Source organism: Sinocyclocheilus grahami, unplaced genomic scaffold (genome assembly GCF_001515645.1).
Source record: "Sinocyclocheilus grahami isolate Dianchi unplaced genomic scaffold, SAMN03320097.WGS_v1.1 scaffold781.1, whole genome shotgun sequence".
Lineage (NCBI taxonomy): Eukaryota > Metazoa > Chordata > Actinopteri > Cypriniformes > Cyprinidae > Sinocyclocheilus > Sinocyclocheilus grahami.
This window is the reverse complement of record NW_015505960.1, coordinates 583,863-611,165: the sequence shown is the minus strand read 5'-3', so window position 1 is coordinate 611,165 and position 27,303 is coordinate 583,863. Positions and strand designations below refer to the sequence as shown.

General features: G+C 38.1%; 1 protein-coding gene across 3 annotated transcripts in view; it reads left to right on the top strand.

The window, feature by feature from the left end:
* rasa4 (RAS p21 protein activator 4) overlaps positions 1 to 27,303 on the top strand; it is a 60,631-nt gene that overhangs the window by 5,447 nt on the left and 27,881 nt on the right. For 2 of the 3 annotated variants that reach the window (XM_016246050.1, XM_016246051.1), the window contains exons 1-7: positions 5,260 to 5,314; positions 5,507 to 5,700; positions 7,026 to 7,139; positions 7,357 to 7,418; positions 18,253 to 18,385; positions 26,338 to 26,419; positions 26,513 to 26,650. In XM_016246050.1, coding sequence (XP_016101536.1) covers positions 5,675 to 5,700; positions 7,026 to 7,139; positions 7,357 to 7,418; positions 18,253 to 18,385; positions 26,338 to 26,419; positions 26,513 to 26,650 — 555 coding nt within the window. In that variant the 5' untranslated portion in view covers positions 5,260 to 5,314; positions 5,507 to 5,674. Of the gene's footprint in view, positions 1 to 3,802; positions 3,860 to 5,259; positions 5,315 to 5,506; positions 5,701 to 7,025; positions 7,140 to 7,356; positions 7,419 to 18,252; positions 18,386 to 26,337; positions 26,420 to 26,512; positions 26,651 to 27,303 lie in introns of those variants that run through there. The other variant, XM_016246052.1, reaches the window with a different exon arrangement.

Sequence of the window (27,303 nt, the reverse complement as noted above, 5' to 3'; positions counted from 1 at the left end):
TTACGCCTTCTTTCTTTGCGTGAACATTTGGGCAGCATTATGCAAATCTTCCCAGATAGTGACGTAGGTATGTAGAGGCATGTTAGAACGAGCCATTTAGGTAGGTGTGGCTGACTCTTAACTTTTATAAAGAACATCTCTTTGGATTTGAGACTTTAGTCTTTGCAACTTTACAGATCTTCTTTATGCACCAAGAGCTTGTAACACTCCAAAGAGAAAGGAAAAATTGAAATCGCATCATATGACCCCTTTAAAGAATTTGCCACTGACGATTCAAACGCGAGTTTTGAGCAGTGTAGAGTAGTGCTTGTTGTTTTTTCGTTTCTCCGATCACAAATGCAGACATGGTTTTATGTTTACGCGGCACGATACCCAACGCGTAAAAAGACAGTAAAAGTCATTATAATCAGTCATTATGTCCCTACTGGATGCAACAAATGCCTCGTTTATAATGGGTTTTATGGGTTTTGTCTCGTCGCGCCGGGACACAGCATCACGGTATGGTAAGGGGTGTAACATTTCCATCACACATTTGAGGTATTCGGCCAATCACAACACACTGATAGCTGGCCAATCAGAGTACACCTCGCTTTTCAGAACGATGAGCTTTGTAAAAATTGACTCGTTTCAGAAAGGCAGGGCATAGAGGAGAAACAATAATGTACAGTATGTGGAAAATAATGCGTTTTTTTTTACCTTAAACCGCATAAACACATTTCATTACACCAAATACACAAAATAATGCTCTTTTTAGCAACATCATATGACCCCTTTAAAGATTCCTTGTTACATAGAAATTGGGTTTTTGTCATGTTTTAATTTATTATATTTTATCAAGATGTAACAATGAATAGATAAGTATTATAATATATTAGAACTGTGGTTACAATTGTGAATAAGATCATAGAATGCATTATAAGGGGCATTACAAGGCATAATTAATGCATTAAATATACCATTATAATGCATTATATATGAAATCTTCAAGTAAAGTGTTAACAAAATGTCCTTATTATATAGTTTGTGTGTGAGTCAGGGGGCATTTTTATCATAAAATCAAGAAGTATCAACCTAATACTTAGTCACGTTGAAACGGGCGTAGCGACAGATCTGTTTTTCTGCGTTGTAATGTACAACAGAGTGTAACAGATTTTCAGAAAAAGAAAAAAATATATAGGGCGAGGACTTGATCTATCCATCAGTTGTCAATTGGATTTTGAGATGTGGGCATTGCACTCAAAAATGAATTTGAATTTGCAGTTGATTGTCCACCATACGTATGCCGCTTTCCCCGGAAGGCTAAGTTTATATGATATTTTGAGTAAACATTACTAGGTCAAAGACCTAAAACATGTATTTACAAAATAGACAGAGTGTATTTTCATTTCATACCGACTTTAAAATTCAAGTATGTGTTTATCTAGTAAAATGACTCTGGGGTCTCTCAGTCCCCAAACAGAACATCATGGCTACCGAAGATAAGAGAAGAGAAACAGAGAGAACGAGAGAGGAATCTCTCCTTTTCCTTCTTTTGTCATCATCTCTATCCTGCTCCTGCAGGTGGCATGAGCATGATAGTATGTGGTTCAACTGCCAAGCCACAGTGCTGTTTGATGTAGCACCTGATTCTGACAGCCACAGGCTTCCCCATTACACTGATAACAACAGGCGAAGATGAATCACCGCACGATACACTCTTTCTCCTCTCCCTCAGCACACACACACACACGCTAGCACGCACATACTCATACTGCTCACCAGTCATTACCTCCACAGAGGAATTTCAATATCCTCACAGTGACAACAGACATCTTACACATTCTCTCTGTCAATTCAGGGCTCATCTGAGACAGCCTCCAATTAACAAATGCTCACCTATCAGACAGTGGGATGTCGAAATGAAAATATGGGACATGCCCAATATATAGACACAAAAAGGTATTATTCATTTGACAAAGAACAGGAAGACATGATTATATACCTGTAATTTGAAGTTTACAATGAGGAGTGTATAGTTCCTATGTAAAGCTACGTGTTAGCATTTCCTATTCATCCCAGTGGAATTTGCTTTATTGGTTTGTACAGGATGAAGTCAAAAAACAATATGCAAGTAGTTTGGCATAATCTTTTATTAATATTAGCAATGGACTATTTTCCCTTTCCGTGCTTTTTCAAAAGCAGAAGTCGTCATAGTTGGGTAAACTTACATAGCAGTGAACGGGAGACTGCATCAAATTATATTTTTGCGATTCCATTTGTTCAGATAGCAAAAGAAAAACTCCATGATAGTATTTTCATGACTTTCAAAAAGAGGAAAAAATAGATAGAGACTGATAATGGCGATCAGAAGAGAGAAATTTACCGTCACTCCCACAGCCGCTGTATTAGAAACTTTCTCATTTTTTTTTATTTTTTTTTTAATTTGATGCAAAGGTAATGTAATACAAAGTGTAGTGTTATAAATGTAAAAAAAAAAAAAAATATATATATATATATATATATATATATATATATATAAAATCTTTGCAGGATTTACGAAGCTGATTAACATGTTATGTTTCTTTTTTTTCATAAAGGAGGAAATTATATCTTAGAGAGGACTCTTGGAGATCCAATTATGTGCCAATGTCAATTATTCTCTTAAAATATGAAAATAATTGGACATTTTTTAAATGTATTTTACATTTTGTCAAGGTTAGTTCATTTTGTAAAATGCCATGTGCTGCAGCTCTCCAAAAACGTAATGATTTTATGAATTACTAATTCATGATATTTATAAAAGAAAAAAAAACATTCATATACACAAGTATATATTTCTTACTGTATAAAACGGTATAAAAACCTACAAAGACTACAGTTCTATGAATTTGGCACGTGTTTTTTAACTAGATTTTTAAATATATCTTGGGCAGTATTTGACCCCATAAATGACTTCCCTCTGGAAGCTCATTAATCTCATGGCTGGATTGATAACGATTCTGTGAAATAAAAGATTAATAAAGTAGACCATATAGGTTTCTTTAAAGCTCCAGAAAGGAAGATTATTTGTGGGACTTTAAAAGGTTCTTCTATGGAATGAGGCTATAAAATATTTTTTTTTTTTATAATTAAACCTTACTTTTTTTCAAGTGTATGATAAGAAGAGAAAAATATTTGTACATTTATCCTTGTAAACCATAAATGTGACCCTGGATCACAAAACCAGTCATAAGGGTACATTTTCGAAATTGAGATTTATACATCATCTGAAAGCTGAATAAATAAGCTTTCCATTGATGTATGGTTTGTTAGGACAGGACAGTATTTGGCCGAGATACAACTATTTGAAAATCTGGAATCTGAGGATGCAAAAAAAATCTAAATATTGAGAAAATCGCCTTTAAAGTTGTCCAAATGAAGTTCTTAGCAATGCATATTACTAATCAAAACTGAAGTGTTAATATATTTACGGTAGGAAATTTACTAAATATCTTCATGGAACATGATCTTTACTTAATATCCTAATGGTTTCTGGCATAAAAGAAAAATCTGTAATTTTGACCCATACAATGCATTTTTGGCTATTGCTACAAATATACCCAAGTGACTTAAGACTGGTTTTGTGGTCCAGGGTCACAAATGTATATTATCTTTCTATATATAAATATGCCTTATTACTGATCTGAGAGAGCATAATAATCATAATTTGCATGTAATTCATTTTTTATTGCATAAACCAATCATGTGTGATCATGAGATTAATAACTATTGCTCAGAGATTTTTGCCGGTATGCAGTAACATTATTGTTAATTTCACTTGCAGAACTGGAAGCAGTGATCCATACTGCATCGTGAAAATTGATAATGAGGCAATAATTCGGTAGGTATGATTTTTTTCCCCCTGACATTTCAATTTGAGCCCCAGTGTTTGGGGATCTAATATTGTTCAAAAAAAAATATATATATATATATATATATATATATATATATATAAAATCTTTGCAGGATTTACGAAGCTGATTAACATGTTATGTTTCTTTTTTTTCATAAAGGAGGAAATTATATCTTAGAGAGGACTCTTGGAGATCCAATTATGTGCCAATGTCAATTATTCTCTTAAAATATGAAAATAATTGGACATTTTTTAAATGTATTTTACATTTTGTCAAGGTTAGTTCATTTTGTAAAATGCCATGTGCTGCAGCTCTCCAAAAACGTAATGATTTTATGAATTACTAATTCATGATATTTATAAAAGAAAAAAAAACATTCATATACACAAGTATATATTTCTTACTGTATAAAACGGTATAAAAACCTACAAAGACTACAGTTCTATGAATTTGGCACGTGTTTTTTAACTAGATTTTTAAATATATCTTGGGCAGTATTTGACCCCATAAATGACTTCCCTCTGGAAGCTCATTAATCTCATGGCTGGATTGATAACGATTCTGTGAAATAAAAGATTAATAAAGTAGACCATATAGGTTTCTTTAAAGCTCCAGAAAGGAAGATTATTTGTGGGACTTTAAAAGGTTCTTCTATGGAATGAGGCTATAAAATATTTTTTTTTTTTATAATTAAACCTTACTTTTTTTCAAGTGTATGATAAGAAGAGAAAAATATTTGTACATTTATCCTTGTAAACCATAAATGTGACCCTGGATCACAAAACCAGTCATAAGGGTACATTTTCGAAATTGAGATTTATACATCATCTGAAAGCTGAATAAATAAGCTTTCCATTGATGTATGGTTTGTTAGGACAGGACAGTATTTGGCCGAGATACAACTATTTGAAAATCTGGAATCTGAGGATGCAAAAAAAATCTAAATATTGAGAAAATCGCCTTTAAAGTTGTCCAAATGAAGTTCTTAGCAATGCATATTACTAATCAAAACTGAAGTGTTAATATATTTACGGTAGGAAATTTACTAAATATCTTCATGGAACATGATCTTTACTTAATATCCTAATGGTTTCTGGCATAAAAGAAAAATCTGTAATTTTGACCCATACAATGCATTTTTGGCTATTGCTACAAATATACCCAAGTGACTTAAGACTGGTTTTGTGGTCCAGGGTCACAAATGTATATTATCTTTCTATATATAAATATGCCTTATTACTGATCTGAGAGAGCATAATAATCATAATTTGCATGTAATTCATTTTTTATTGCATAAACCAATCATGTGTGATCATGAGATTAATAACTATTGCTCAGAGATTTTTGCCGGTATGCAGTAACATTATTGTTAATTTCACTTGCAGAACTGGAAGCAGTGATCCATACTGCATCGTGAAAATTGATAATGAGGCAATAATTCGGTAGGTATGATTTTTTTCCCCCTGACATTTCAATTTGAGCCCCAGTGTTTGGGGATCTAATATTGTTCCACGTTTCTATACAGCCCATAATAAGTCAATTATCACAAAATGGACAGGTTAGAAATGAAATTTTCTGTGAAGCAGAACTAATTTAATTTGTGCCACATAACTGAAATCTCTCCTGTTCCATAGATTGCTGTGTGGTTGTACCAGAGCTTGTGTACCTCCACATTTGGCAGCTATATAAAGGTCACACTAAACAAACCTACGATTTGAGGAGTCTGAGGTGGAGGTTCAAAACGCAAAATATATGCTGTGACCGTCAGTACAGTGTGGGCATATTGATTCCTGGTGCTCCACATGGAATTAATAGTAGGAGGTAGAAGGTAGAAGAAATGAAAATCCATCTTATATACATGAAAACCCTGCTATAACCGCTACCACAATGAGTGCAGTGAAAACACTGGAATTTTAAATTGTACTTAAGTTTATTATATTGTTATATTTGTTATTCAGTCCACCATCTCTTTTGTGACTCACTTTATTTCCAGTGAATAAAAATACCTTATTTTCCCACTGAACTGAACGCTTTAACAATCACACTATTGATATAATCAGTGAATGTTACTGAATGTGAGGGTTTTCTGAGCCATAGCGAATTTTTGGGTCAATAATTTACATTCTTTTCCCGCAATACCAAATCTAAATAAATGTTAAATAAATGTTAAGTATAGATAGTAGTCTCATGTTTGTTTCCACAGGATCATTACAGCTGTGAATAAGCCTTATGAGTCTGTTGGTGCAAGAGTGAAAATGTGATATGCTTATGTTTACGAAACACATTTGCCTTAAAAGATTAACAAAACGCTAATCTTTGCTTTGAATGTCTGATTAGATATTGGCATTTGTATATGAAGCACCTCTCTGTCTATCACTGTGGTTAAAGAAAAACTGCTGCCTGATTTTGTTACTTTAAATAGAAATCATTATCTTTGTACCTGTTCTCCAGACCTTCTCCATTCATTTAGAGGTTTAACATATTTATATATATATATATATATATATATATATATATATACATAGCAAATGGCTGCAATATAACAAAGAGTGAAAAATTTAAGGGGGTCTGAATACTTTCCGTACACACTGTATATATATATATATATATATATATATATATACCAAAGCAGGGGTCTGTGTCAGACATCCCATTTATTTAAAGATGACATATGTTCAGTGTTTTTATTATTATTGTTATTATTATTTATATAGTATTATAGTATTTATTAATATTTTGAACTAGCTTTTATTTTTAAAGTTTCATATATTTTATAATTGTTTTTGATTTTTTTCTGTTTTTGTATATTATGTTTTTTAGCTTTTATTTTTCAGTTTTAATACTTATTTTATTTTAGTTAGTCAGCATTTCTTATTTGCACTTTTTTTTTGTTTTTTAAGTTTATATTTTATTTCAGCCTCATTTCAAAAAAACAAGTTTTATTGTTTAGCTTTAGTTCATTCTTTTTTTCGTTATTCTTTTTCAGACTCCCCAAATTAGTAGTTGTTTTATACACATAAAACAAGTAAAACGTTTGATGTTCAAATGTCACATGATAAAAATGGTCATCTATAGGCACTCCAGGATGATTTTGAACTTCTCCCACATTGTGTGCAGAGTAATACTTTTTTTGTTTTTTAATTGGTCTCTTAGGACAGCAACAATATGGAAGACATTGTCTCCATTTTGGGGCGAAGAATACACTGTCCATCTTCCTCCCTACTTTCGTACGGTGTCTTTTTATGTGCTGGATGAGGACTCTCTCAGGTCTGAACCTGCATACTAGTCTATGTAGTCTGGTTGAAGATGAAGTGTGTGATTTATTTCTGTAAAAATACTGTTTTCTGAAATCACACGCTTTCAACTACTTATACAATTAACTTCAAGTTTAACAGCAATGTCACTGTGATTCATATAATGCTCAGTACTTACAGTATGTCTGCTTGATGGATACCTGCTGTCTGAAAAACTGTTCTGTTTACAGCCGAGATGATGTCATCGGGAAGGTGTCAATCAGTAAGGAGGTTCTCACTGCTAAACCTCAAGGTAAGAGAGAGTATTCCTACAGAGTATTTACGGCCTTTATACGCTTGATGTGGTGAAATGGGAAATCAATATCCAGAGCCAACAAGGCATTTCTCAGTGTCAACAAGATAGAGATTGTGAGACGAGTGTTGCAAGAAAGTTGTGACAAATAATCAAGTCAGACCCGTAGTCAGACGGTCATAAAAGTGGACTTTAAACTTGACTGTCATGTGACTGTGATAAACAACAAACTCCCTCACGTCATATTTACTTAATATTGTTACATCTAGTCATAATACCGAGTTTAGATATTTGATTAACCCCCAACTCTGAGGATTCAAGGCATTGTCACCTGATTAGCAATGGAAGAGGTGAAAAAATGCCATAGATATACATTAAAGGACAAACAAACATGAACCAACCACCCACAACACACTTGGAGGCAAGATCTTTCACCAAAAACTCACATTTGTAAAATGTAAAAACAAGCACTAAAATGTTTGATTTCTAAAAATTCCCAGAAAGCACAGTCAGTGAGTATCTGTTGTCCATTCACTTATTAGCAATGATGCCATGTGGCCAGAGGATAGTGCAAAAGTGTAAATGTATATACAGGTGCATCTCAATAAATTAGAATGTCATGGAAAAGTTCATTTATTTCAGTAATTCAATATTGAGTACGTGTACAGTAAATGAACATACTTTCCAGAAGGCCAAATAAAAAATTTTTTTTATTGGTCTTAACTATTCTAATTTGTTGAGATGGTGAATTGGTGGGTTTTTGTTAAATGTGAGCCAAAATCATCACAATTAAAAGAACCAAAGACTTAAACTACTTCATTCTGTGTGCAGTGCATTTATTTTATACACAAGTTTCACAATTTGAGTTGAATTACTGAAATAAATGAACTTTTCCACGACATTCTAATTTATTGAGATGCACCTCTATAAATAAATCTTTATTTTTAATTTTGCTTGTAATTATGGTTCATAATGTGCATTAAAGGGAAACAATCCTTCACATTTTGAAGTATTACACAGCAGCCACAATGTAGGAATTAGAAGATCATTAAAATTACATTTTATTTGTTAATTTATTTATGATCTCTCTTCAGTGTCCCAGAGTCATCAGTGATGAGGAAAATTGAAAAACTGCATGAACTGACTTTAAATCAACATAGCTGTAGTAGGACTCCCTCGTGTACTATGACCACACGTTGTAGTAGGGTTCCTGTGAGGTGGTGTTTTGAGATTGGTGCTGGTGAGTCATTGTGGTTGTCTGGGCTTGCAACTCATGTGTGTTGTGCCTGAGGGGCAAGGACATGGCAGGGTTATCCATTATCATAACACAGAAGGGAAGAGAGCATTACTCATTGTACCCTCTGTGACGTGTTGATGACTAGTCACAGAACACAGGCCATCCGTGATGGAATAGAAAAACGAAATGACACCATTCATTAACATTGTTTAGTTCACTGTGTTGGTGTCTCAGAGAGATAGGGTATAATAATTATTGTTTAGATATGTGGCTCAGCTTGTTAGCATTAACAATAGCCTAAACATGATCGAAAGCCCGTTAAATGTTGCCCAGCAACTCAAGCCTAATTTCACGACCGCAGCTGCTTTGTCAGAGGTAGTGCAGTTCTCAACATATTGAGCTTTGGTTCTTATGTGGGTAATGCTGGTTTGAATCATGCTCGCAACAGTTCTTCATCTTGTTCCCCACAATTTGTTGTCTATGACCATATACACTATATACATATACTACCATATACACATATACAGATCAAAGTTTGGAAAAATTAAGATTTTTTAAATACTTTTGAAAGATGTCTTATGCTAACCAAGGCTGCTTTTATTTGATCAAAAATACAGTAAAAACAGAAATATTATGAAATATTATTATAATTTAAAAGGGCTGCATTGTAGTTTAATATATTTTTTTAAATAATGTTTATTTCTGTGATGCAAAGCTACATTTTCAGCATCATTAATCCAGACTTCGGTGTCATATGATCCTTTAGAAATTATTCTAATATGCTGATATGCTGCTCCAGAAACGTCATTCTCCATGTTTTGCTGGCTAATATTTATTTCATTTATTTCTGTCATGACAAATCTCAGAAACTTTAGCATGGTAGTATACATCACAATGCTAATTTGTTTGTCTTGGTAGGATAGATGTCAATACATACAATCCACAGACATGTTGCTGTGAAGTACAGAAATACTGCTGCTGCACATATAACATACATGAAATAACCCCCCCGTTTATAGCATATATTTGAAACCCCATAGCAGATCTATACAGGTGGAGCTGGGGAAGGTGAAGGTTGTTTGAAGTGCGCTGCAACTGCTACAGCAAGCACTAGCCAAGCATTTGAATGTTGAGCAGCAATCTCACTGGCTGCTGATGCAACTAGAACCAATCGCCTGCGCCATTGAACTTTCTATTCATCGACAATCCTGAATAAAAAAAATGCATCTCAGTTTCCACAAAATTATTAAGCCGCAAAATCTGTTTTCAATAATAACATTTTCAGTAATTTATTAATAATTGAGCACCAGATCAGCATATTAGAATGATTTCTGAAGAATCATTTGACGCTGAAGTCTGGAGTAATAATTAAAATAGAAAATTGTTCTTTTAAATTTTAAATTGTAATAATAATATTTTACAATATTACTGTTATTACTGCATTTTTAATCAAACAAATTCAACCTTGATGAGCATAAGAGACTTCTTTCAAAAACATTTAAAAAAATCTTGATGGTTTACATGTCCTAACCAGGCATGATATTACAACAATGAGCCAATGAGTCTCTAAGATGCATCCAGAAGAAGTGGATCTGACAGTAACTGTAACTCAAGTCAGCCTTCATTGACTTTTGAATGACTCTTTATTTTGCTTCTCTCCCTCTCTTCATCTGTCCTCTTCTCACCCTTACTCTCACTGCAGCTACAAACAAATGGCCTCATATAACCTTTTTCTCCAAGGCCTCTGAAATAGCATTTAGTGAAAGGACATGTTCTGCAGAGTACAGAAATAGCCCTGCGCTTAAGTTTCCCTTGGTTTGACAGGGTGTGAACATTCAAGTTAGCTATAAGCAGTGTTGGGGAAAGTTAATTTTAAAAGTAATGTGTTACAATATTGCGTTACTCCATAAAAAAGTAACTAATTACGTTACTTAGTTACTTTTTATGGAAAGTAATGCGTTACGTTTCTTTTTTAATCTGGACAGGGCTTGCTTGTTTGTTTTTAAAATAAAAAAGTTATATTTTTGGCAAATATAAAAGCCTTTTCACACCAAAAGGGAAATGAATAAGCCTCAGGCTGAAGGGAAAGTAAATTTACGTCTGTACAGTAGAATGCAGAAGAAGAAATTTCAACACACTTCAACAATAAAAAAAGACACACAAATGTTTGTCTAGAGTCATTTTTGCTTATTAGTATGGTTGAACTGGATCATCGAAGGTCAGAAGCAAAGACATTGGTTAATAGAATGGGATTAAATACATAAAGGATATTTGTGTTGTTTAACATTTAATGATTGCAGGTTATAATTCTGAGTTGAATGTATTGGTTAAATTTAAGAATTTGACATAAAAGGTGATTCATACATCTATTAGGGTTAGAACAATGGCCTTATAAAGGTAAAAATGTCCATTGGAATCAATTTAAGAGGGCAGTAATGGAAAAGTAAATTTTTGTCAGTGCTGCGAACTAACTGCCGCACAGAATATGAAGAATATGAAAAGCTGTGTGAGTCATTGTGAGTCATCTGTCCATGATAGGCTTAAACCAAAGAACCAGTACAAAAACTAATTATTGTCTAATTATCAGTATCAATAAAATAAAAAAAATACTGAGACATAATTTTCAGAATCAAAATCAGAAAGAGCATTATTGCCAAGTGTGCTTACACACACAATGAATTGGTCTTGGTGACACACAGAGGGGTCAGTAGAGGTGCAGTCGTTGGTGTACAGGGAAGAGCAGTGGGGAGAGAACGCAACCCTGGGGGAGCATCAGTGCTGATGGTGCAGGTGTTGGATGTGAATTTACCAATTCACACTAGCTGCTGTCTATATGTCAGAAAGCTGGTGATCCATTGACAGATATAACTAGCAACAGAGGGCTTGGTTAGTTTGGTCTGGAGGAGTGTTGGGATGATGGTATTGAAGGCCAAATTGAAATCCATGAACAGGATCCTTGCATAAGTCCCTGATTTGACCAGATGTTGCAGGATGTAGTGCAGTCCCATGTTGACTTCATCCACAGACCTGTTTGCTCGGTAAGCAAACTGCAGGGGGTCCAGTGATATCCTTCAGATAAGCCAACACCAGTCTTTCAAACAACTTCATGACCACAGATGTTAAAGCAACAGGTCTGTAGTCATTAAATCCTGTGATTTTGGGGTTCTTTGGGATGGGGATGATGGTGGAGCGTTTGAAGCAAGTAGGGACTTCGCACAGCTTTAGTGATCTGTTGAAGATCTGTGAAAAGATGTAGGCCAGCTGGTTAGCACAGGTTTTTAGACCGGCTAATATAACACCATCTGGGCCTAGTGCTTTTCTGCTCTTCTGCTTCCTGAAGACCTGACACACATCATCTTCACTGATCTGAAGTGCAGGAGTGGGGGAGAGGGGGGTTGCTGGAGGTGTTGTGTAGAGAGTTGGTCAGGGCCAGTGTTGAGACCGGGAGTTTTGAATCTACAATAAAACTCATTCAGGTCTTCAGCAAGTTGTTGATTCGCCTCAGTGCTGGGCAATGGTGTCTTGTAGTTTTGTAAAAATTTTTTACTATTGCACACCCCTAACAACAAATGACATTCACGTCAAATTGACTCTATAATGTGGTTCTAATAAAGTATTGCCACTAACAGCCACCCGTAACATTGTAACAAAAACCCAGCAATGCGCAAAAACACTTCATACTAGCTGTACAACATCCTTGCAACAAACAATGTCTCGCTAACATATTGGAAGCAACTTTTGCACAGGCCATTTCTTTTCTGAAAAAAATGAAAAAGAAAAAAAATTTGTGAGCATTGTTTACTCTCTGGCTCCCCCAGATGAGGGAAGAATGCACTCTGTTATAAAGGACTTTGGCTAGTGGTTTAGAATCTGTTTGAAGCAAAGACCTTCACTCTTTAAAGGTTGGCCTTGTGTGTGTGTGTGTGTGTGGGCCACTGTTTTTGAACAAATTTATGAGGCAGACCTTTAACTGTCAGTCAATGCTTCCTTATACCTAATTTCAGTGGAGTTGTCTCATTGCATGAATACTATATCAGTGGAAAAATTGCTTCTAGAAAATAGCTGTTTTAGCTGTTTAGTTGACTTTAGCTTTTTTCATGGTTCTGTTCTTCTCTTCAAAAAGATAAAAAAAAGACAAATTCGTCTGTATAGATGTCATGTTTTTGTCATTTATTTTCAGTGGTTTGATGATTGAAGTGAAGAATGGGCTATTTCACACTATTTTCTGGTTATTATGGTGATTTTGCATTCCATTCTCTTTTCAGTTTATTTCTTTTAAGCAATACTGAGTAACAACAAATAGTATTTTCCTGGAATGCTTGAGGTCATCTCTCTCTCTCTCTCTCTCTCTCTCTCTCTCGCACTCATTTATTTATTTATTTATTTCTGGCAGTATTGTGTGGTGTATTGAAGATACAAATTACATCTGAGCTTCAAACAAATATATGAAATGTATGTGTAATCAGATACTGTAAAGACTTTCAGTTCCACAAAATAAAATTAAAGCAGCATTCAGCTAAATGGAAAGGTTTTCCTTGGCAGGCCCAATTTATTTTTGGGCTTCTCACCAGAGCCTGCTTATCAGACCACAGGAATAAACAAGCATCATGTCCACATCAGAACAGCCAAAAGAACTAGTGACTGCAAAATCTGAGTGGTTTGATGGTCCTTGGGTCGGTCTTTCAGTTGAATGGCTGCTATACCCTTGATTTCCTAAATACAGAAGCTTCCTAAAGTATGGAGACCCACACATGCTGCTGTGCTACTGAGTGGTTTGCAATTGTAGCTCCGTGTAGCTTTGTTTTTCTGTTGGAATCTTACTATCACTCTTTGTTGTTTAAACTGCTAAAATATAACTTAATTCTCACCATATTTCTGATATTATCTATCAAACAAATTTGACATTGGTCACTTTTATTCTAAACCGCTAGTGCAGCGTGTTAGCATTACGTTAGCCTGTTAGCTTGTCATTTGCATTTATTTGCGCATTTCCTATGGTTTCTTTTTCTCTCTCTCTCTCGCTAAGTTTTTCACGAGTTCATCAAACAACTGTGGTAAGTCGGAACTTGCACTGCTTACCACGTGTATAGTGTAGCCTTCTCTGTCAGCAGCGAGGGATTCACATGTGATAAATGCAGGGAAATAGTTAGGCTGACAGAGAAGATTTCAGAACTAGTGACACGCATCCAAACTTTAATTAAGGATAGTAAGAATGTGAGGGCCTTAGATACGGCTTTGGATGCGAGTAGCTTAGCAAGTACATTGTTCGGTTCCGGTTGCAGAGCTCCCACACCAGGGCTACTGGGTGACTGTGAGGTGGCATAGTCGTGGGACAAAACACTGCTCTTCTGTTCCGATCAAAACAGTAAACCTGATGAAAGTGCCCTAGTTATTGGTGATTATATTGTACAGAACGTGAAAATAGAGGCACCAGCCACCATAGTCCAATGTTTACCGGGAGCCAGAGCGCCTGACATCTTGTCTTGGCAAATTTAAAAGTGCTTGCTAATGCTAAACGTAAATTCAGTAAGGTTTCATAGACAAATGGATGAGTTATTGGGGCAGACCTGACCTGTTGAAAAGAAATGGTCTTCATCCCTCCAGGGGTGGTGACACTCATCTCTCTAGAAATATGGCACATAGTCTTAGAGTTTGTACTTGACTAACTGGGGCCCAGGTCAGGAAGCAGACAGACTGGCTAAACCGACCGTCTGCTAGCTGCCTCACGTCACAGAAGTCAGTTAATTTTCAGCACACAGAGACTCTTTTACCTAGAAATACTATAGAGACTGTGTCTGTTCCCGAACTAGCAAATACAAAAAAAGGTCCAAACTAATTTAAGTGTAACAATTTAATTGATGTTCAACAAACAAAACACAGATATAATACAGATAAACAAATGATAAAGCTTGTCTTAATGAATATTAGATTATACGAAAGTGCTCATTGTAAATTATAGGATCACATATCATAACCTTGATGTGCTCTGTTTGACAGAAATCTGGCTAAATACAGATGATTACATTACTTTAAATGAGTCTACTCCCCAAGATTACTTATAAACATGAGCTGCATCCAAAAGATAAATGGGGAGGTGTTGCTACAATTTATAGTAATATTTTCAGTATTTCTTGTTGTATTGGGGTCAGACAACACATGTCAGGGCCTACTCATTGTTGTAATCATACTTTAGGTCTAATACTGTCACAAAGAGTTGATGTTAATGGCATTGAAATTCTGCAGCAGAGTGATGATATCTCAAATCATTATCTAGTCTTGTGTATACTCCCTATAGCTAAAGCTGCAAATTCAACTCCTTGTTACACATATGGTAGAACCATCACTTCTACAACAAAAGACTGCTTTGTAAATAATCTTCCTGACTTGTCTCAATTCCTTAGCAAATCCAATAGCTCAGTAACACTTGATGTTGTAACAGAAACTATGGGCACTCTTTTTTCTAGCACTTTAGATACTGTTGCTCCTTTACGCTTAAAGAAGGTTAAGGAAAACAGTTCGACACCATGGTATAACGAGCACACTATTGCCTTAAAGAGAGCAGCCTGGAAAATAGAGCGCAGCTGGAAGAAAACAAAACTAGAGGTATTTCATATTGAATGGAGGGAAAGTACTTCTACTTATAGAAAAGCTCTAAAAACTGCTAGATCTTTTTTGTTTTAGAACTTTTTGTCTCTTTTAGAGGAAAACAAACACAACCCCGGCATTTATTCAATACATTAGCTAAATTAACGAAAAATAAAGCATCAACAGGTGCAGACATTTCCCAACAGCACAGCAGTAATGACTTTATGATCTTCTTTACTTCCAAGATCGATACTATTAGAGATAAAATTCTAACCATGCAACTATCAGCATCGCATCAGACAGTGCACAGGGCTCTCAAAATTTCAAAATCCCTGGTAGCCCTTTGGGCAGGTACTCTTCAGATTTTGGTAGCCCGAAAATTAATTTAACTAGCCCAAATTAAAAAATATTTATTTTTTGTTAAATATAGGAAATCAGATAGGAGTTTAAATATCAATCAAAAATATTTTCAATACACAAATATCAACAAATATGAAGGCAGGAATTTTATTTCACTATTTACAGGTTATCTGAAGAATTTTAAAAAATAAATTGAAGGCAATTTATGACCCATTTTAAGAGCTGCACAAGTAAAATGAACACAGTATGAGTGGGGTTGAACAATGGCTATGGTAACATACAGTATTGAGCCATAAAATTACATGATTTACAGTCCAAATACAGGTTTTCACAAAAACAAAAATCTTATACAACAGCATTTCAGACTTTAGACCATTTTTATGAAAAGGAATAAATCAAGCATATAAATTATTGTCAATTTAAAACATATAAATATTACTGTCTTAATTGTTTAGATTTTTAGAAGGCACATTAACTTCTTTCTTATTTACAACTCTATGTGTTTGCTGCATAAAAACACGAGTTGATATTTGCTTTGATCTGACCATAAACAGCAAGAAAGGCTTATTGGAAATGCAAATTCATTCTCTGCCATGAGGTGGCGCTTTAGGAGTGCTGAAATATTGTGGTTTCCCTGGTAATGCGCTCATAAACGCTGCTTTATCAGGAATTATAGGTCAAATGAAATGAAAATGCCAACAACACGTTTCTGAGGACCATCGGTTGCCTTCAGATACATTCAAATAAAGACATCCACGTTTTGACTTGAAACATGCAGCGCTCATATTTATTCAATGACATCATTGCCTTTTGAAGTTTAATCCAGCCGTATCGCGACTCTTGTCTTTCCGTCCCCAACTGTAGCCCAACTCTTGAAATTATAATTAAGACATTTCTTATACAATTTAACGTTTAATCTTAAATTTGATGCAACTCACTTTAGGAGTTTTTAAGGACCCACGGGATATCTGCATTTAAGATAGCCCATCGGGCAGAGTGGTGATACATTTTGGTAGCCCGACTGGAAAACACAATAGCCCCGGGACGTCGGGCTAGCGATTTTGCGAGCCCTGGTGCAATTACACTCATTCTCTGCTATAGGAGAGGAAGAATTGTGTACACTTGTCAAATCATCAAAACTAAAAACATGTATGTTAGAACCTATTCCATCTAAGCTACTAAAAGAGGTGTTTTCAGAAGTCATAGATCCTCTTCTGTATATTATTAATTTGTCAATGTCATTAGGATATGTCCCAAAATCCTTCAAACTGGCTGTTATTAAGCCTCTCATAAACAAAAACAACTTGATCCTAGAGAATTAGTTAATTACTGACCAATCTCAAATCTCCCTTTTCTGTAAAAAATACTGGAAAAGGCAGTATCTTGAAGGTATAGAAGGTATGTTCCTTCTTAGAGAGAAATGGTATCTGTTCCAATCTTACTTATCTGACCATCATCAATTCGTAGCAGTGAATGAAGAGGTATCATATTGATCATAAGTACAGTATGGAGTACCACAAGGCTCAGTACTAGGACCGCTGCTTTTCACACTTTACATGTTACCCTTGGGAGATATAATCAGGAAACATGGTGTTAGCTTTCACTGTTATGCTGATGATACTTAGCTCCATATTTCTTTGTGGCTGACGATACATACCAATTCGCAAAACTAACGGAATGCATAGTTGATATAAAAACTGGATGACTAATAATTTCCTACAGCTGAATTCTGAAAAAAACAGAGGTGTTAATCATTGGACAAAAACCTCTGCATGTAATAACCTAGAACACTGCTCTGTCAATTCTTCGTCATCAGTTAGGAATCTAGGTGTGCTATTTGATAGCAATCTTTCCTTTGAAAACCATGTTTCTAGCATTTGTAAAACCGCATTTTTACATCTTAAAAATGTATAAATCACGACTTATGCAATCAATGTCAAATGCCGAAACATTAATTCATGTGTTCATGGCCTTGAGGTTAGATTAATGTAATTATTTATTGGGTGGTTGTTCTGCACACTTAATAAACAGCTGGTCCAAAATGCAGCAGCTAGAGTTGTTACTAGAACCAGGAAGTATGACCATATTAGCCTGGTTCTCTCAACTCTGTACTGCTCCCTATTGAACATTGTCTACATTTTAATATCTTGCTAATTACTTATAAAGCCCTGAATTGTTTAGCTCCTCATTATTTGAGCAAGCTCATATCACATTATAGTCCTTCACGTCCACTGCAATCTCAAAATTCTGGCCATTTGATATTACCTAGAATATCAAAATCAACTGCGGGCGGCAGATCTTTTTCCTATTTAGCGCCCAAACTCTGGGAGGCAGACACACTCTGTCAGCTTAAAGCTAGATTAAAGACCCATCTCTTTAACCTAGCATACACATTACACACTATCACATTTCTATATTTCATATGTGTGTGTTTACAGATATAGAATAATGTTATGGAGCAATGAAAGTCAATAATACTGCTCTGAATTCTGCTCCTGCACCATTATGGCGCTGTGAACTAGTTCGCTTTAGGGTTCTTGTCTGTGAACTTAGCCCATGATGACTTGATTGTCTGCTAAATGATTCATATCAGTGTCAATGGCAGATATATGAACTATATTTTTTCAGATTCTTGTCTTTTTTTTTGTTTAGGTGTAGATGGATGGATGAACCTAACAGAGATTGATCCAGATGAGGAGGTGCAAGGGGAGATTCACCTCCAGATTTCAGTGCTGGGCGATGGAGATATTCCACGAAAACTGTGCTGCCAAGTCCTAGAGGCAAGGTGAGTAACTGTGAGGAGCAAATGATTTGTGACAGAAATTGTTATTTGTATGTTTTTGTGCATCTTTAATGATCAGTGTAGCCATTTTATTCATTCGTGGATGGAAATTGTAAAGAATTGAACAGTTCTGGTTCTGATTTCTCTAAGCAATTCTGGTTCATTAATGATTACATTAGCAATTCTTCTAGTATGATTCTTAAAGTTATTTTAGATGTGAGAAATAAATATTTGAAATGGAAAAAAAACAAATATTGCAAAAAGTGTGTTTACTTACTAGTTATGAACTATCAATGACCAATATTTCTACAGTATTTTTAATTTACATTACTAAAATGAATACATTAACATTTACTGATCCATTTTTAAAATCAAAAGTTGTATCTGTTAACATTAGTAAATATTAAGTTAATTTTATTAACTAACATTAACAAAGGTTAATAAATGCTGTAAAAATATATTACTCATAGTTAGTTCATAACTAATGCTTTAACTAAAGTTAACAAATAAGTCCTTATTATAAAGTGTCTTTTCAGGCGGCACAAATGAAATACAACAATTGACCTTAACTATATATTAAAAATATATAAACAATACTGTCACGGAATGACAGCAGAAAACAAAATTAGATCCAAGTGCAGTAAGTTTATTAAAATAACAAATAATCCAAAACAGAACAAAAACTAGGCAAAAGGTAAATTCAAAACACAGGGAACAGAAAACACGACATAACTCAAACAATACTGCAGCAAAGACAGACAGTGAGAGCATGGTATAAGTAGTGATGAAATGATGAGTAAATTGCCAACAGGTGATAATGATCAGAACAAAACGACAAAGCAAAGGACTATGGGAAACGGAGTTCAAAACATGTAACCCAGAAACAGGAAGAGCGCCCTCAAGTGGCCAGTCCAGGGCACCACAACCAGACACTGTGACATTACCCCCCCTCTACGGAGCGGATACCAGACGCTCCACCAGAACACACAAAGGTTCAGGAGGGAGGTGGAATTGAGGCGGACCAGGGGGAGGGACGGCGGGCCAGGACCATACAATGGAAGGGGGCCAGGGGACAGAGATAGACCAGGGCATGAGCACAGAACCGGCAGGGTGAAAGTCTCAGGCGGGGCCGGCAGGATGAACCAGAAAGGCCCCAACCACACAGGAACCCCAGCAGATAGCCAGGATGGAGCCGGAGGAATGAGCCGGGCTCAGGAGCGGACCCTGTGAGCTCCCGGACTCCTGGAGCGGGCTCAGGAGCGGACCCTGTGAGCTCCCGGACTCCTGGAGCGGGCTCAGGAGAATTGGACCTTATGAGCTCCCGGACTGGAGCGGGCTCAGGAGCGGACCCTGTGAGCTCCCGGACTGGAGCGGGCTCTGGAGCGGACCCTGTGAGCTCCCAGACTGGAGCGGGCTCTGGAGTGGACTCAGAGGGCTCTTGGACTGGAGTGGGCTCTGGAATAGACCTTGTAAGCTCCCGGATTGGAACGGGCTCTGGAGTAGACCTTATAAGCTCCTGGATTGGAGCGGGCTCTGGAGTGGGCTCAGAGGGCTCTTGAACTGGAGCGGGCTCTGGAATAGACCTTGTAAGCTCCCGGATTGTAAGTCCGGGAGCTCACAGAGTCCACTCCAGAGCCTGCTCCAGTTCGGGAGCTCACAGAGCTCATTAAGGAACTCACTCCAATCCGGGAGCTCACAGAGTCCACTCCAGAGCCCGCTCCAGTCCGGGAGCTCACAGGGTCTGCTCCTGAGCCCGCTCCATGAGCAAAACCACCAACCTCCATTCCCTGCTGCCTCAGAGCCATCAGAGCCCGGTGTCGAGCCTCTCGCTCCTTCCCTGTGGCAGGAGGGGTAATCCGAATGTCCATGTCCCAACGAAGGCAAAGGCAAAAGCAAAACAAACTACTAGATCTTGTACTGGCTGCAGTATTCTGTCACGGAATGACAGGAGAAAACAAAATTAGATCCAAGTGCAGTAAGTTTATTAAAATAACAAATAATCCAAAACAGAACAAAAACTAGGCAAAAGGTAAATTCAAAACACAGGGAACAGAAAACACGACGTAACTCAAACAATACTGCAGCAAAGACAGACAGTGAGAGCATGGTATAAGTAGTGATGAAATGAGTAAATTGCCAACAGGTGATAATGATCAGAACAAAACAACAAAGCAAAGGACTATGGGAAATGGAGTTCAAAACATGTAACCCAGAAACAGGAAGAGCGCCCTCAAGTGGCCAGTCCAGGGCACCACAACCAGACACTGTGACAAATACAAAAAAACAACACAAAGAAATGTGGTAATATATTTCAAATGCAAGTTCAAATACTATGCAGACAAAATGTGCGCTGTGATTCTGTTGAATAGGAAACACTTTTGTTCCCTTTCAGTCAGTCACTTCAATGTTGTGTTGAAGTTCCGACACTAGGGGTCGCACTTGGGAACCCAGACACCTCTGACATCATTGAGGAAAGACCAATGAAATTGGCAAGTAACATTTGCATAGCTGGCCATGCCCCAAACATCAGGGTATAAATAGGCCAGGTGGGATTTGCTCACTCGTTCTGTTCTTCAGAGCCGATTAGTTGTGGAAATTTTGATTCTTTCAAGATATTTGTTCAGATTCATTCACTGATTCATTCAGTGACCATTTCTTCATATTACATAAATATGCCAGCAGGTGGCGAAAAATAATGTCATAAGTGTTATGTCTTAGGTCAACAAACGTATTTAATTGTAATAAAAAAAACTGATTTGGCTTTATTAAAATGTGTGCCTAATTTACTCATTAAATAAATAAAATAAGTCTAAATAAGTGGTTCAGATGACCAAAGCACATGGTTTTCTTGCATAAGTAACATTTTAATTGTTTGGTCAGGCATTTACACCTTCATAAATCTGGAATTAAATATGGAGTTATGTTCTGCATGTTAAATATGAATATATAAACAAGTATGTGCACAGCACCTATAACTGCGCTTTGCGTCCGCTTTCTGCTGATTGCTGAATGAGATTGACTCACATGCTAAATGACAGACCTACCCAATACACTCTCATTCATTTCATTCACGAAAGACATGTACTAGTTCGGTCATTTCGTTCACGAATGACATGTACCAGTTCGGTAATTTCATTCACGAACAACATGTACTAGTTCGGTCATTTCATTCACGAACGACATGTACCAGTTCAGTAATTTCGTTCATGAACGACATGTACCAGTTAGTTCAACTCATTAACAAACGAGAAGATCTCTCTCGTTCAGACTCAAAAGCAACTCGGTCAGTGAAAGGTGTATTCGTTCACTACATTCAACAAATCACATGCATCATCACATCTCATACTCGAAGGCTATTGGCTTGAGGTTTAGTCATTCTTTGACAGGATGAAACAGTCCACAGAGCTACCCGGTTCACTGAGCTGCGCATGCGCTGCTCTGGAGGGAGGGATTTCAGTGAATGAGATATATGAGACAATGGATTACATGAATGAGAATGATTCGTTCACATAAAAGATTTGTTCAAAAAGAGCGATTCGTTCACGAACGTTACATCACTAGAGCCGATGCAGCGCCTCTCTGGGAGATGCAGCACTGCATTCACCTCTCAATCTCCTTGTTGTTAGATCAATGGCACAAGCAGCGGTTTCTCCCTTGCCCATACACAGATATGTGTAGTGAGAGTACCCCTGGGTGCTTCAACGGCGATCTTTGAGAGCAAATTTCTTCTTAAAAGAGCAATTTTTCTAAAAGAGCTTCACAGATGGATTTTTGTGTGTTTACAAAATACTTTTCCATCCATGTCCTTCAGGTTGCTGTTTGTACATCTCACTCTCTCACAGGCACGATTGCTGTGCTCAGTGTTTGGGCCACGCCCATGCTGAAGCAGCTTTTGTGGATGGTTTATGTTCTTCTTGTGAGGACATGGCTATCGGCACATTGCGCTTGTGGCGCGCATTATCTTTTTAAAAAGAGACCGCCAGTCACCTCAGCTGCTTCCCGTCCTGGCCCTTCTACTTCCGGGTATGAGGCCTTGATTTTGTGCACTGAAAGAGAGCAAGAAGATGTTTTGCGAGCAGTTGCACCAGATGAATTCCTGCGGACCTCTCGTTCCTCCAACTGCACGTGTTCTCCAGTAGAGTTTCTGGGTGAGTTTGAGAACCCACCTCAGCATGGGTTCGATCTCTCATTCGGGGCTTGCAATGAGGATGAGTTGTCTATCACAGCATTGGAGGGTGGGACTGACTGATCGGAATTGGATGACTCGACTAAAGCGGCACTTCTGGCTGCTGTGTGTCAGTCAGAGCCTGACACTGAGATGGCAGCGGTGCTTACTTGGGCAGCAGAGAGCATCAGGTTAAAGTGGACTCTTCCACCCTGTCCTGAGTGCTCTCGCTTGGATGATTGGTTCTTGGAGACTGAGTGTGAAACTGAGCTGTGCTCTGCCCCAGTTCCTTTCTTCCCAGAAGTGCACAAAGAGCTGATGAAATCGTGGAAGGCACCTTTTTGCTATAACATGATACACTGGTTCCTCCGCTCTCACCACCCTTGACAGCAAGCGAGGAAATACACAGGGGTCCCCCGGGTGGAGAGAGCGATTGTGGTGCATTTTGCACTCGAAACACAGCCACCTGGAGGGGCCATCTGAGACTCCCATCCAGAGCAAATAAGTTACCTCATCCCTTGTGGTGAGAGCTTATACTGCTTCTGGACAAGCTGTGTCTGCTTTGCATGCCATGGCTGTCCTGCAGGTGTTCAGGCCAGGGTTTGTACAAGGGTGGTCCCAATCCGGAGCATGCATAAACAGTGACTGACTATGCCCTCCGGGCTACGAAGGTCATGGTGCAGGCTCTGGGGAGGGCGATGTCCACATTAGTGGTCCAGGAGCAAAAAACAGATGCCTGCCTCAGCGTGGGTCAGGTTCTATGTCTGAACCCCCAAAGCATTCTGTTTACCTCAGTGTGAGGCGAGAATGCTGCTGTTCTTTGTGTGGAAGTTGCGACCCTTCTGGCTAAGGGCATGATAAAGCCTGTCTCCCCGGGCGAGATGAAGAAGGGGTTTTACAGCCCCTACTTCATTGTACCCAAAAAGGGTGGGGGGATCAGACCAATCTTGGACTTAAAGGTGCTGAACCAGTCCCTTCACAAGATCCCATTCAGTTTGTCCGTTCTGTTTGGCTAACATGAATCCACTCATTGCCCTCTGTGGTTTTCCCTGACAGAGGCCCAACTGGCCCAGAGGCCTACATGTATATGCGTTTCCCCCAGTGAGCCTCAATTTGCACAGACTCTGTGTAAAGTCAGGGAGGACATGGAACAACTCTTGTCTGTGGCACCTTATTTGCCCAACAAGACTCGGTTCTCTGAGCTCGTGTTGTTGGCATCAGCTCCTCCCTGGTGGATTCCCCTGAGGAGGGACCTTCTCTCTCAGGGGAAGGGCACAATCTGGCACCAGCACCCAGATCTCTGGAACCTTCATGTCTGGTCCTTGGACGCGACCAGGAGAAACTCAGGAATTTTCACCCAGAATGGTGAATACCATTACAGAGTCTAGGGCCCCCTTTATGGGGCAGCTATATGACCTGAAATGGCGCATTTTCGTAAAATGGTGTTTTTCCCATGGGAAGGATCCTCGGAGATGTGGCATCAGATCTGTGCAATTTTTCCTTCAAGAGGACCTGGACAGGTGCTTGTAGTTGGCAGATTGGTTGGGAAGCACAGTCTGGTTATCAGGTTCCTATGAGGCACCCAAGGCCACTCCTCATACCCTGTTGGGGTCTTTCAGTGGCCCTTCAGGCGTAACACAGAGATCCGTTTGAGCCCCTTCATTCAGTTGGTCTTAGTGCCCTCTCTATGAAGACGGCCTTCCTGACTGCGTTCACTTATATAAAGAGGGTGGGGGATCTCCAAGCCTTCTCCATTAACGAATTGTGCCTAGAATTTGGGCGGCAGGCTCTCACGTTATCCTGAGACCTTGGCCTGGATATGTGCCCAAGTTCCCCACCACTTCTTCGGGGATCAGGTGGTAATCCTGCAAGCTATCCCCCTGCAGGAAGTGGAGCCTGACCTGTCTCTGTTGTGTCCAGTGTGAGCCCTGCACATCTATCTGGAATGCACACAGAGTTTCAGATTATCTGAACAGCTCTTTGTTTGCTTTGGAGGACAGCAGAAGAAGAAAGCTGTCCTTTCCTATGTAGTACTCTCTTTAGGGGGATCTCCAAGCCTTCTCCATTAACGAATTGTGCCTAGAATTTGGGCGGCAGGCTCTCACGTTATCCTGAGACCTTGGCCTGGATATGTGCCCAAGTTCCCCACCACTTCTTCGGGGATCAGGTGGTAATCCTGCAAGCTATCCCCCTGCAGGAAGTGGAGCCTGACCTGTCTCTGTTGTGTCCAGTGCGAGCCCTGCACATCTATCTGGAATGCACACAGAGTTTCAGATTATCTGAACAGCTCTTTGTTTGCTTTGGAGGACAGCAGAAGAAGAAAGCTGTCCTTTCCTATGTAGTACTCTCTTTTAAGTGAGTCCATAGGATGTATTTCCATATTTTATCTCCCCTTTGGGTAGGATGTGATCTCTGTAGTGTTCTTTCCCCTCTTGGGGAAATGAATGCTTCCCCAACGTTACAACCAGGACTTTTCAACAATTATTTTTCTTGTTTTTTTTTTCAGAATGAGGAAAGGCTCCAGCTGGCTCTCCCAGATGTCACAATGTCAAAGTGACCAACAGAAAGAGAATGTCTCGGTTATGTATGTTATCCCTCGTTCCCTGATGGAGGGAATGGAGACATTGTGTCCCCTATGCCACAAATCTGAACTGCTTCTGAGTGGGTTGAGACACCTCTCGATTCCTCGATTCAAGTGAGCAAATGCCATGCTGGCCTATTTATACCCGGATGTCCGGGGCGTGGCCAGCTATGTAAATTTTGTTCACCAATTTCATTGGCCTTTTCTCAATGATGTCAGAGGTGTCTGGGCTCCCAAGTGCAACCCCTAGTGTCAGAACTTCGAAACAATGGGTGTTTCTCAATATCCCTCCTCGTTTCCTCGCTCCTCTGTCCTCCATCCTATAACCCGGAAACCGATTGAGCTCAGCCATCTTGTAGGACATCTCAATTCTCTAATTGCACCGCGAGGAGGTGAGGATCGAGGAGTGAGGAGGCTTCCTGAGGAGCTATGAGCGAGGATATATAGGTGTATCCTTTGCAGAAGTGTTTTACATCGAAAAACCTGATGCATGTATACATTCTCCTCCCCCTTCACATTTGTTGTAATAATTTTAATTTATATTTTATCTTTGCAGTTTAAATAAACCATACATGTCATATATTTCAAACAGGGCATCTTACTTTATTAATATTTATTATGAATGTCTTAAATAACAAACTTTAACAACATAAGGGCAGATCGCTTCAGCGCAGCTGATGATGCTTTGAAGTGACGCTAAAGGGAGCGAGGGTATATAATTTCACTTCATTCAACTCCTCCATCCTCCCGTCTTTTCCTTGCGTCCTTGCCTCCAGTCTCCGTTCCGTCCATCAGGGAACAAGGGTTACCATACGTAACCAAGATGTTTTATTTTTAGTGCAGTATTTTTAGTATTTTATTTTAAGAGAGTGTTCCATCTGCATTGGTGGAAGAATGCAAGCCAATTAGCATGGGTAGTGCCACAAAAACCCTGAATTATAGTGCCAAAGGTATACTGTCTGAATTAAACCATGAAAAAAGTAGAACAAGATACTCCAGTATTACATAAAATTAGCCTTGGGTTAACAATTTGATGATTAAGTACTATAAGGACAATGTATTTAAAAGATTTTGAATCGAAAACAAAAAACATCTCTGTGTGTGTGAATCAGGCATTGACTGCTGGAATGAGAATTCAGAGATTTTATCTTCATAAGCTACATTTGGATTTGTGTCTAATAGCTTTGAATACTTCGCCTTTGTTTCTAGAGATCTTGCAAAAAAGGATCGCAATGGGGCTTCTGATCCTTTTGTTAGAGTGAGATACAATGGCAAAACATATGAAAGTGCGGTAAGGACGTGCCTCTGTATATTTATGATTTAATTTGCCACACAGTTACAACTTTCTGTCTGTTACTGATTACCATGACCCTGCTTCCTCCAGGTGGTTAAAAAGTCCTGTTACCCACGGTGGAATGAGAGTTTTGAGTTTGAGCTGGACGAGACTCTAGCTGACACTGGCTTATTGAGTGTGGAGGTGTGGGACTGGGATCTGGTCAGCAGAAACGACTTTCTGGGAAAGGTAACTGTACAGAATAGACATTTCCTTGAGTCCTTAGAGATTTGGTTTAGAGGATTCTCTCATGTTCTAAAGCTGACCTTTGTCTAAGTTTAAAATAAAACACAATGCATTTAATTAGTATGACATTGTTTTTAAAAAGTGTTTAAAAATGTAAATTCTGTCATTATTTTTTCACCCTCATATTGTTCAAAATGTGTATGCACATTATCATTAAATAAATTAAATATACATTAAATATACATTGTCATTAAAGTAAAATTAATGAATCTAAGCATAGGAGCCTGATAAAAATTATAATTTTATATATATGAATGAAAAAATCAACTGAAATAGCTAATAATTAAAAAAAACAAACAGATTTTTACGTATATATGACGGGGCACTGCACATAATGTGACAATGTTTACATGTGCCAAATACAGAATCACATGGACCAAACATATAACATAAAAGTAAGAAACATAGGCTAAGTAAAGAAAGTGGCAATATTTACATGTGCCAAATATAGACTCACTTGGACAAACAAACATATATACTGATAGCCAACATTACAACTCCATTCTGATTAGCTCCTGTATTTGCATTCATGTGTCTGTGAGCATGCGTGTGTGTTTGTGTGTGTGTGTGTGTGTGTGTGTGTGCGCATGTGCGTG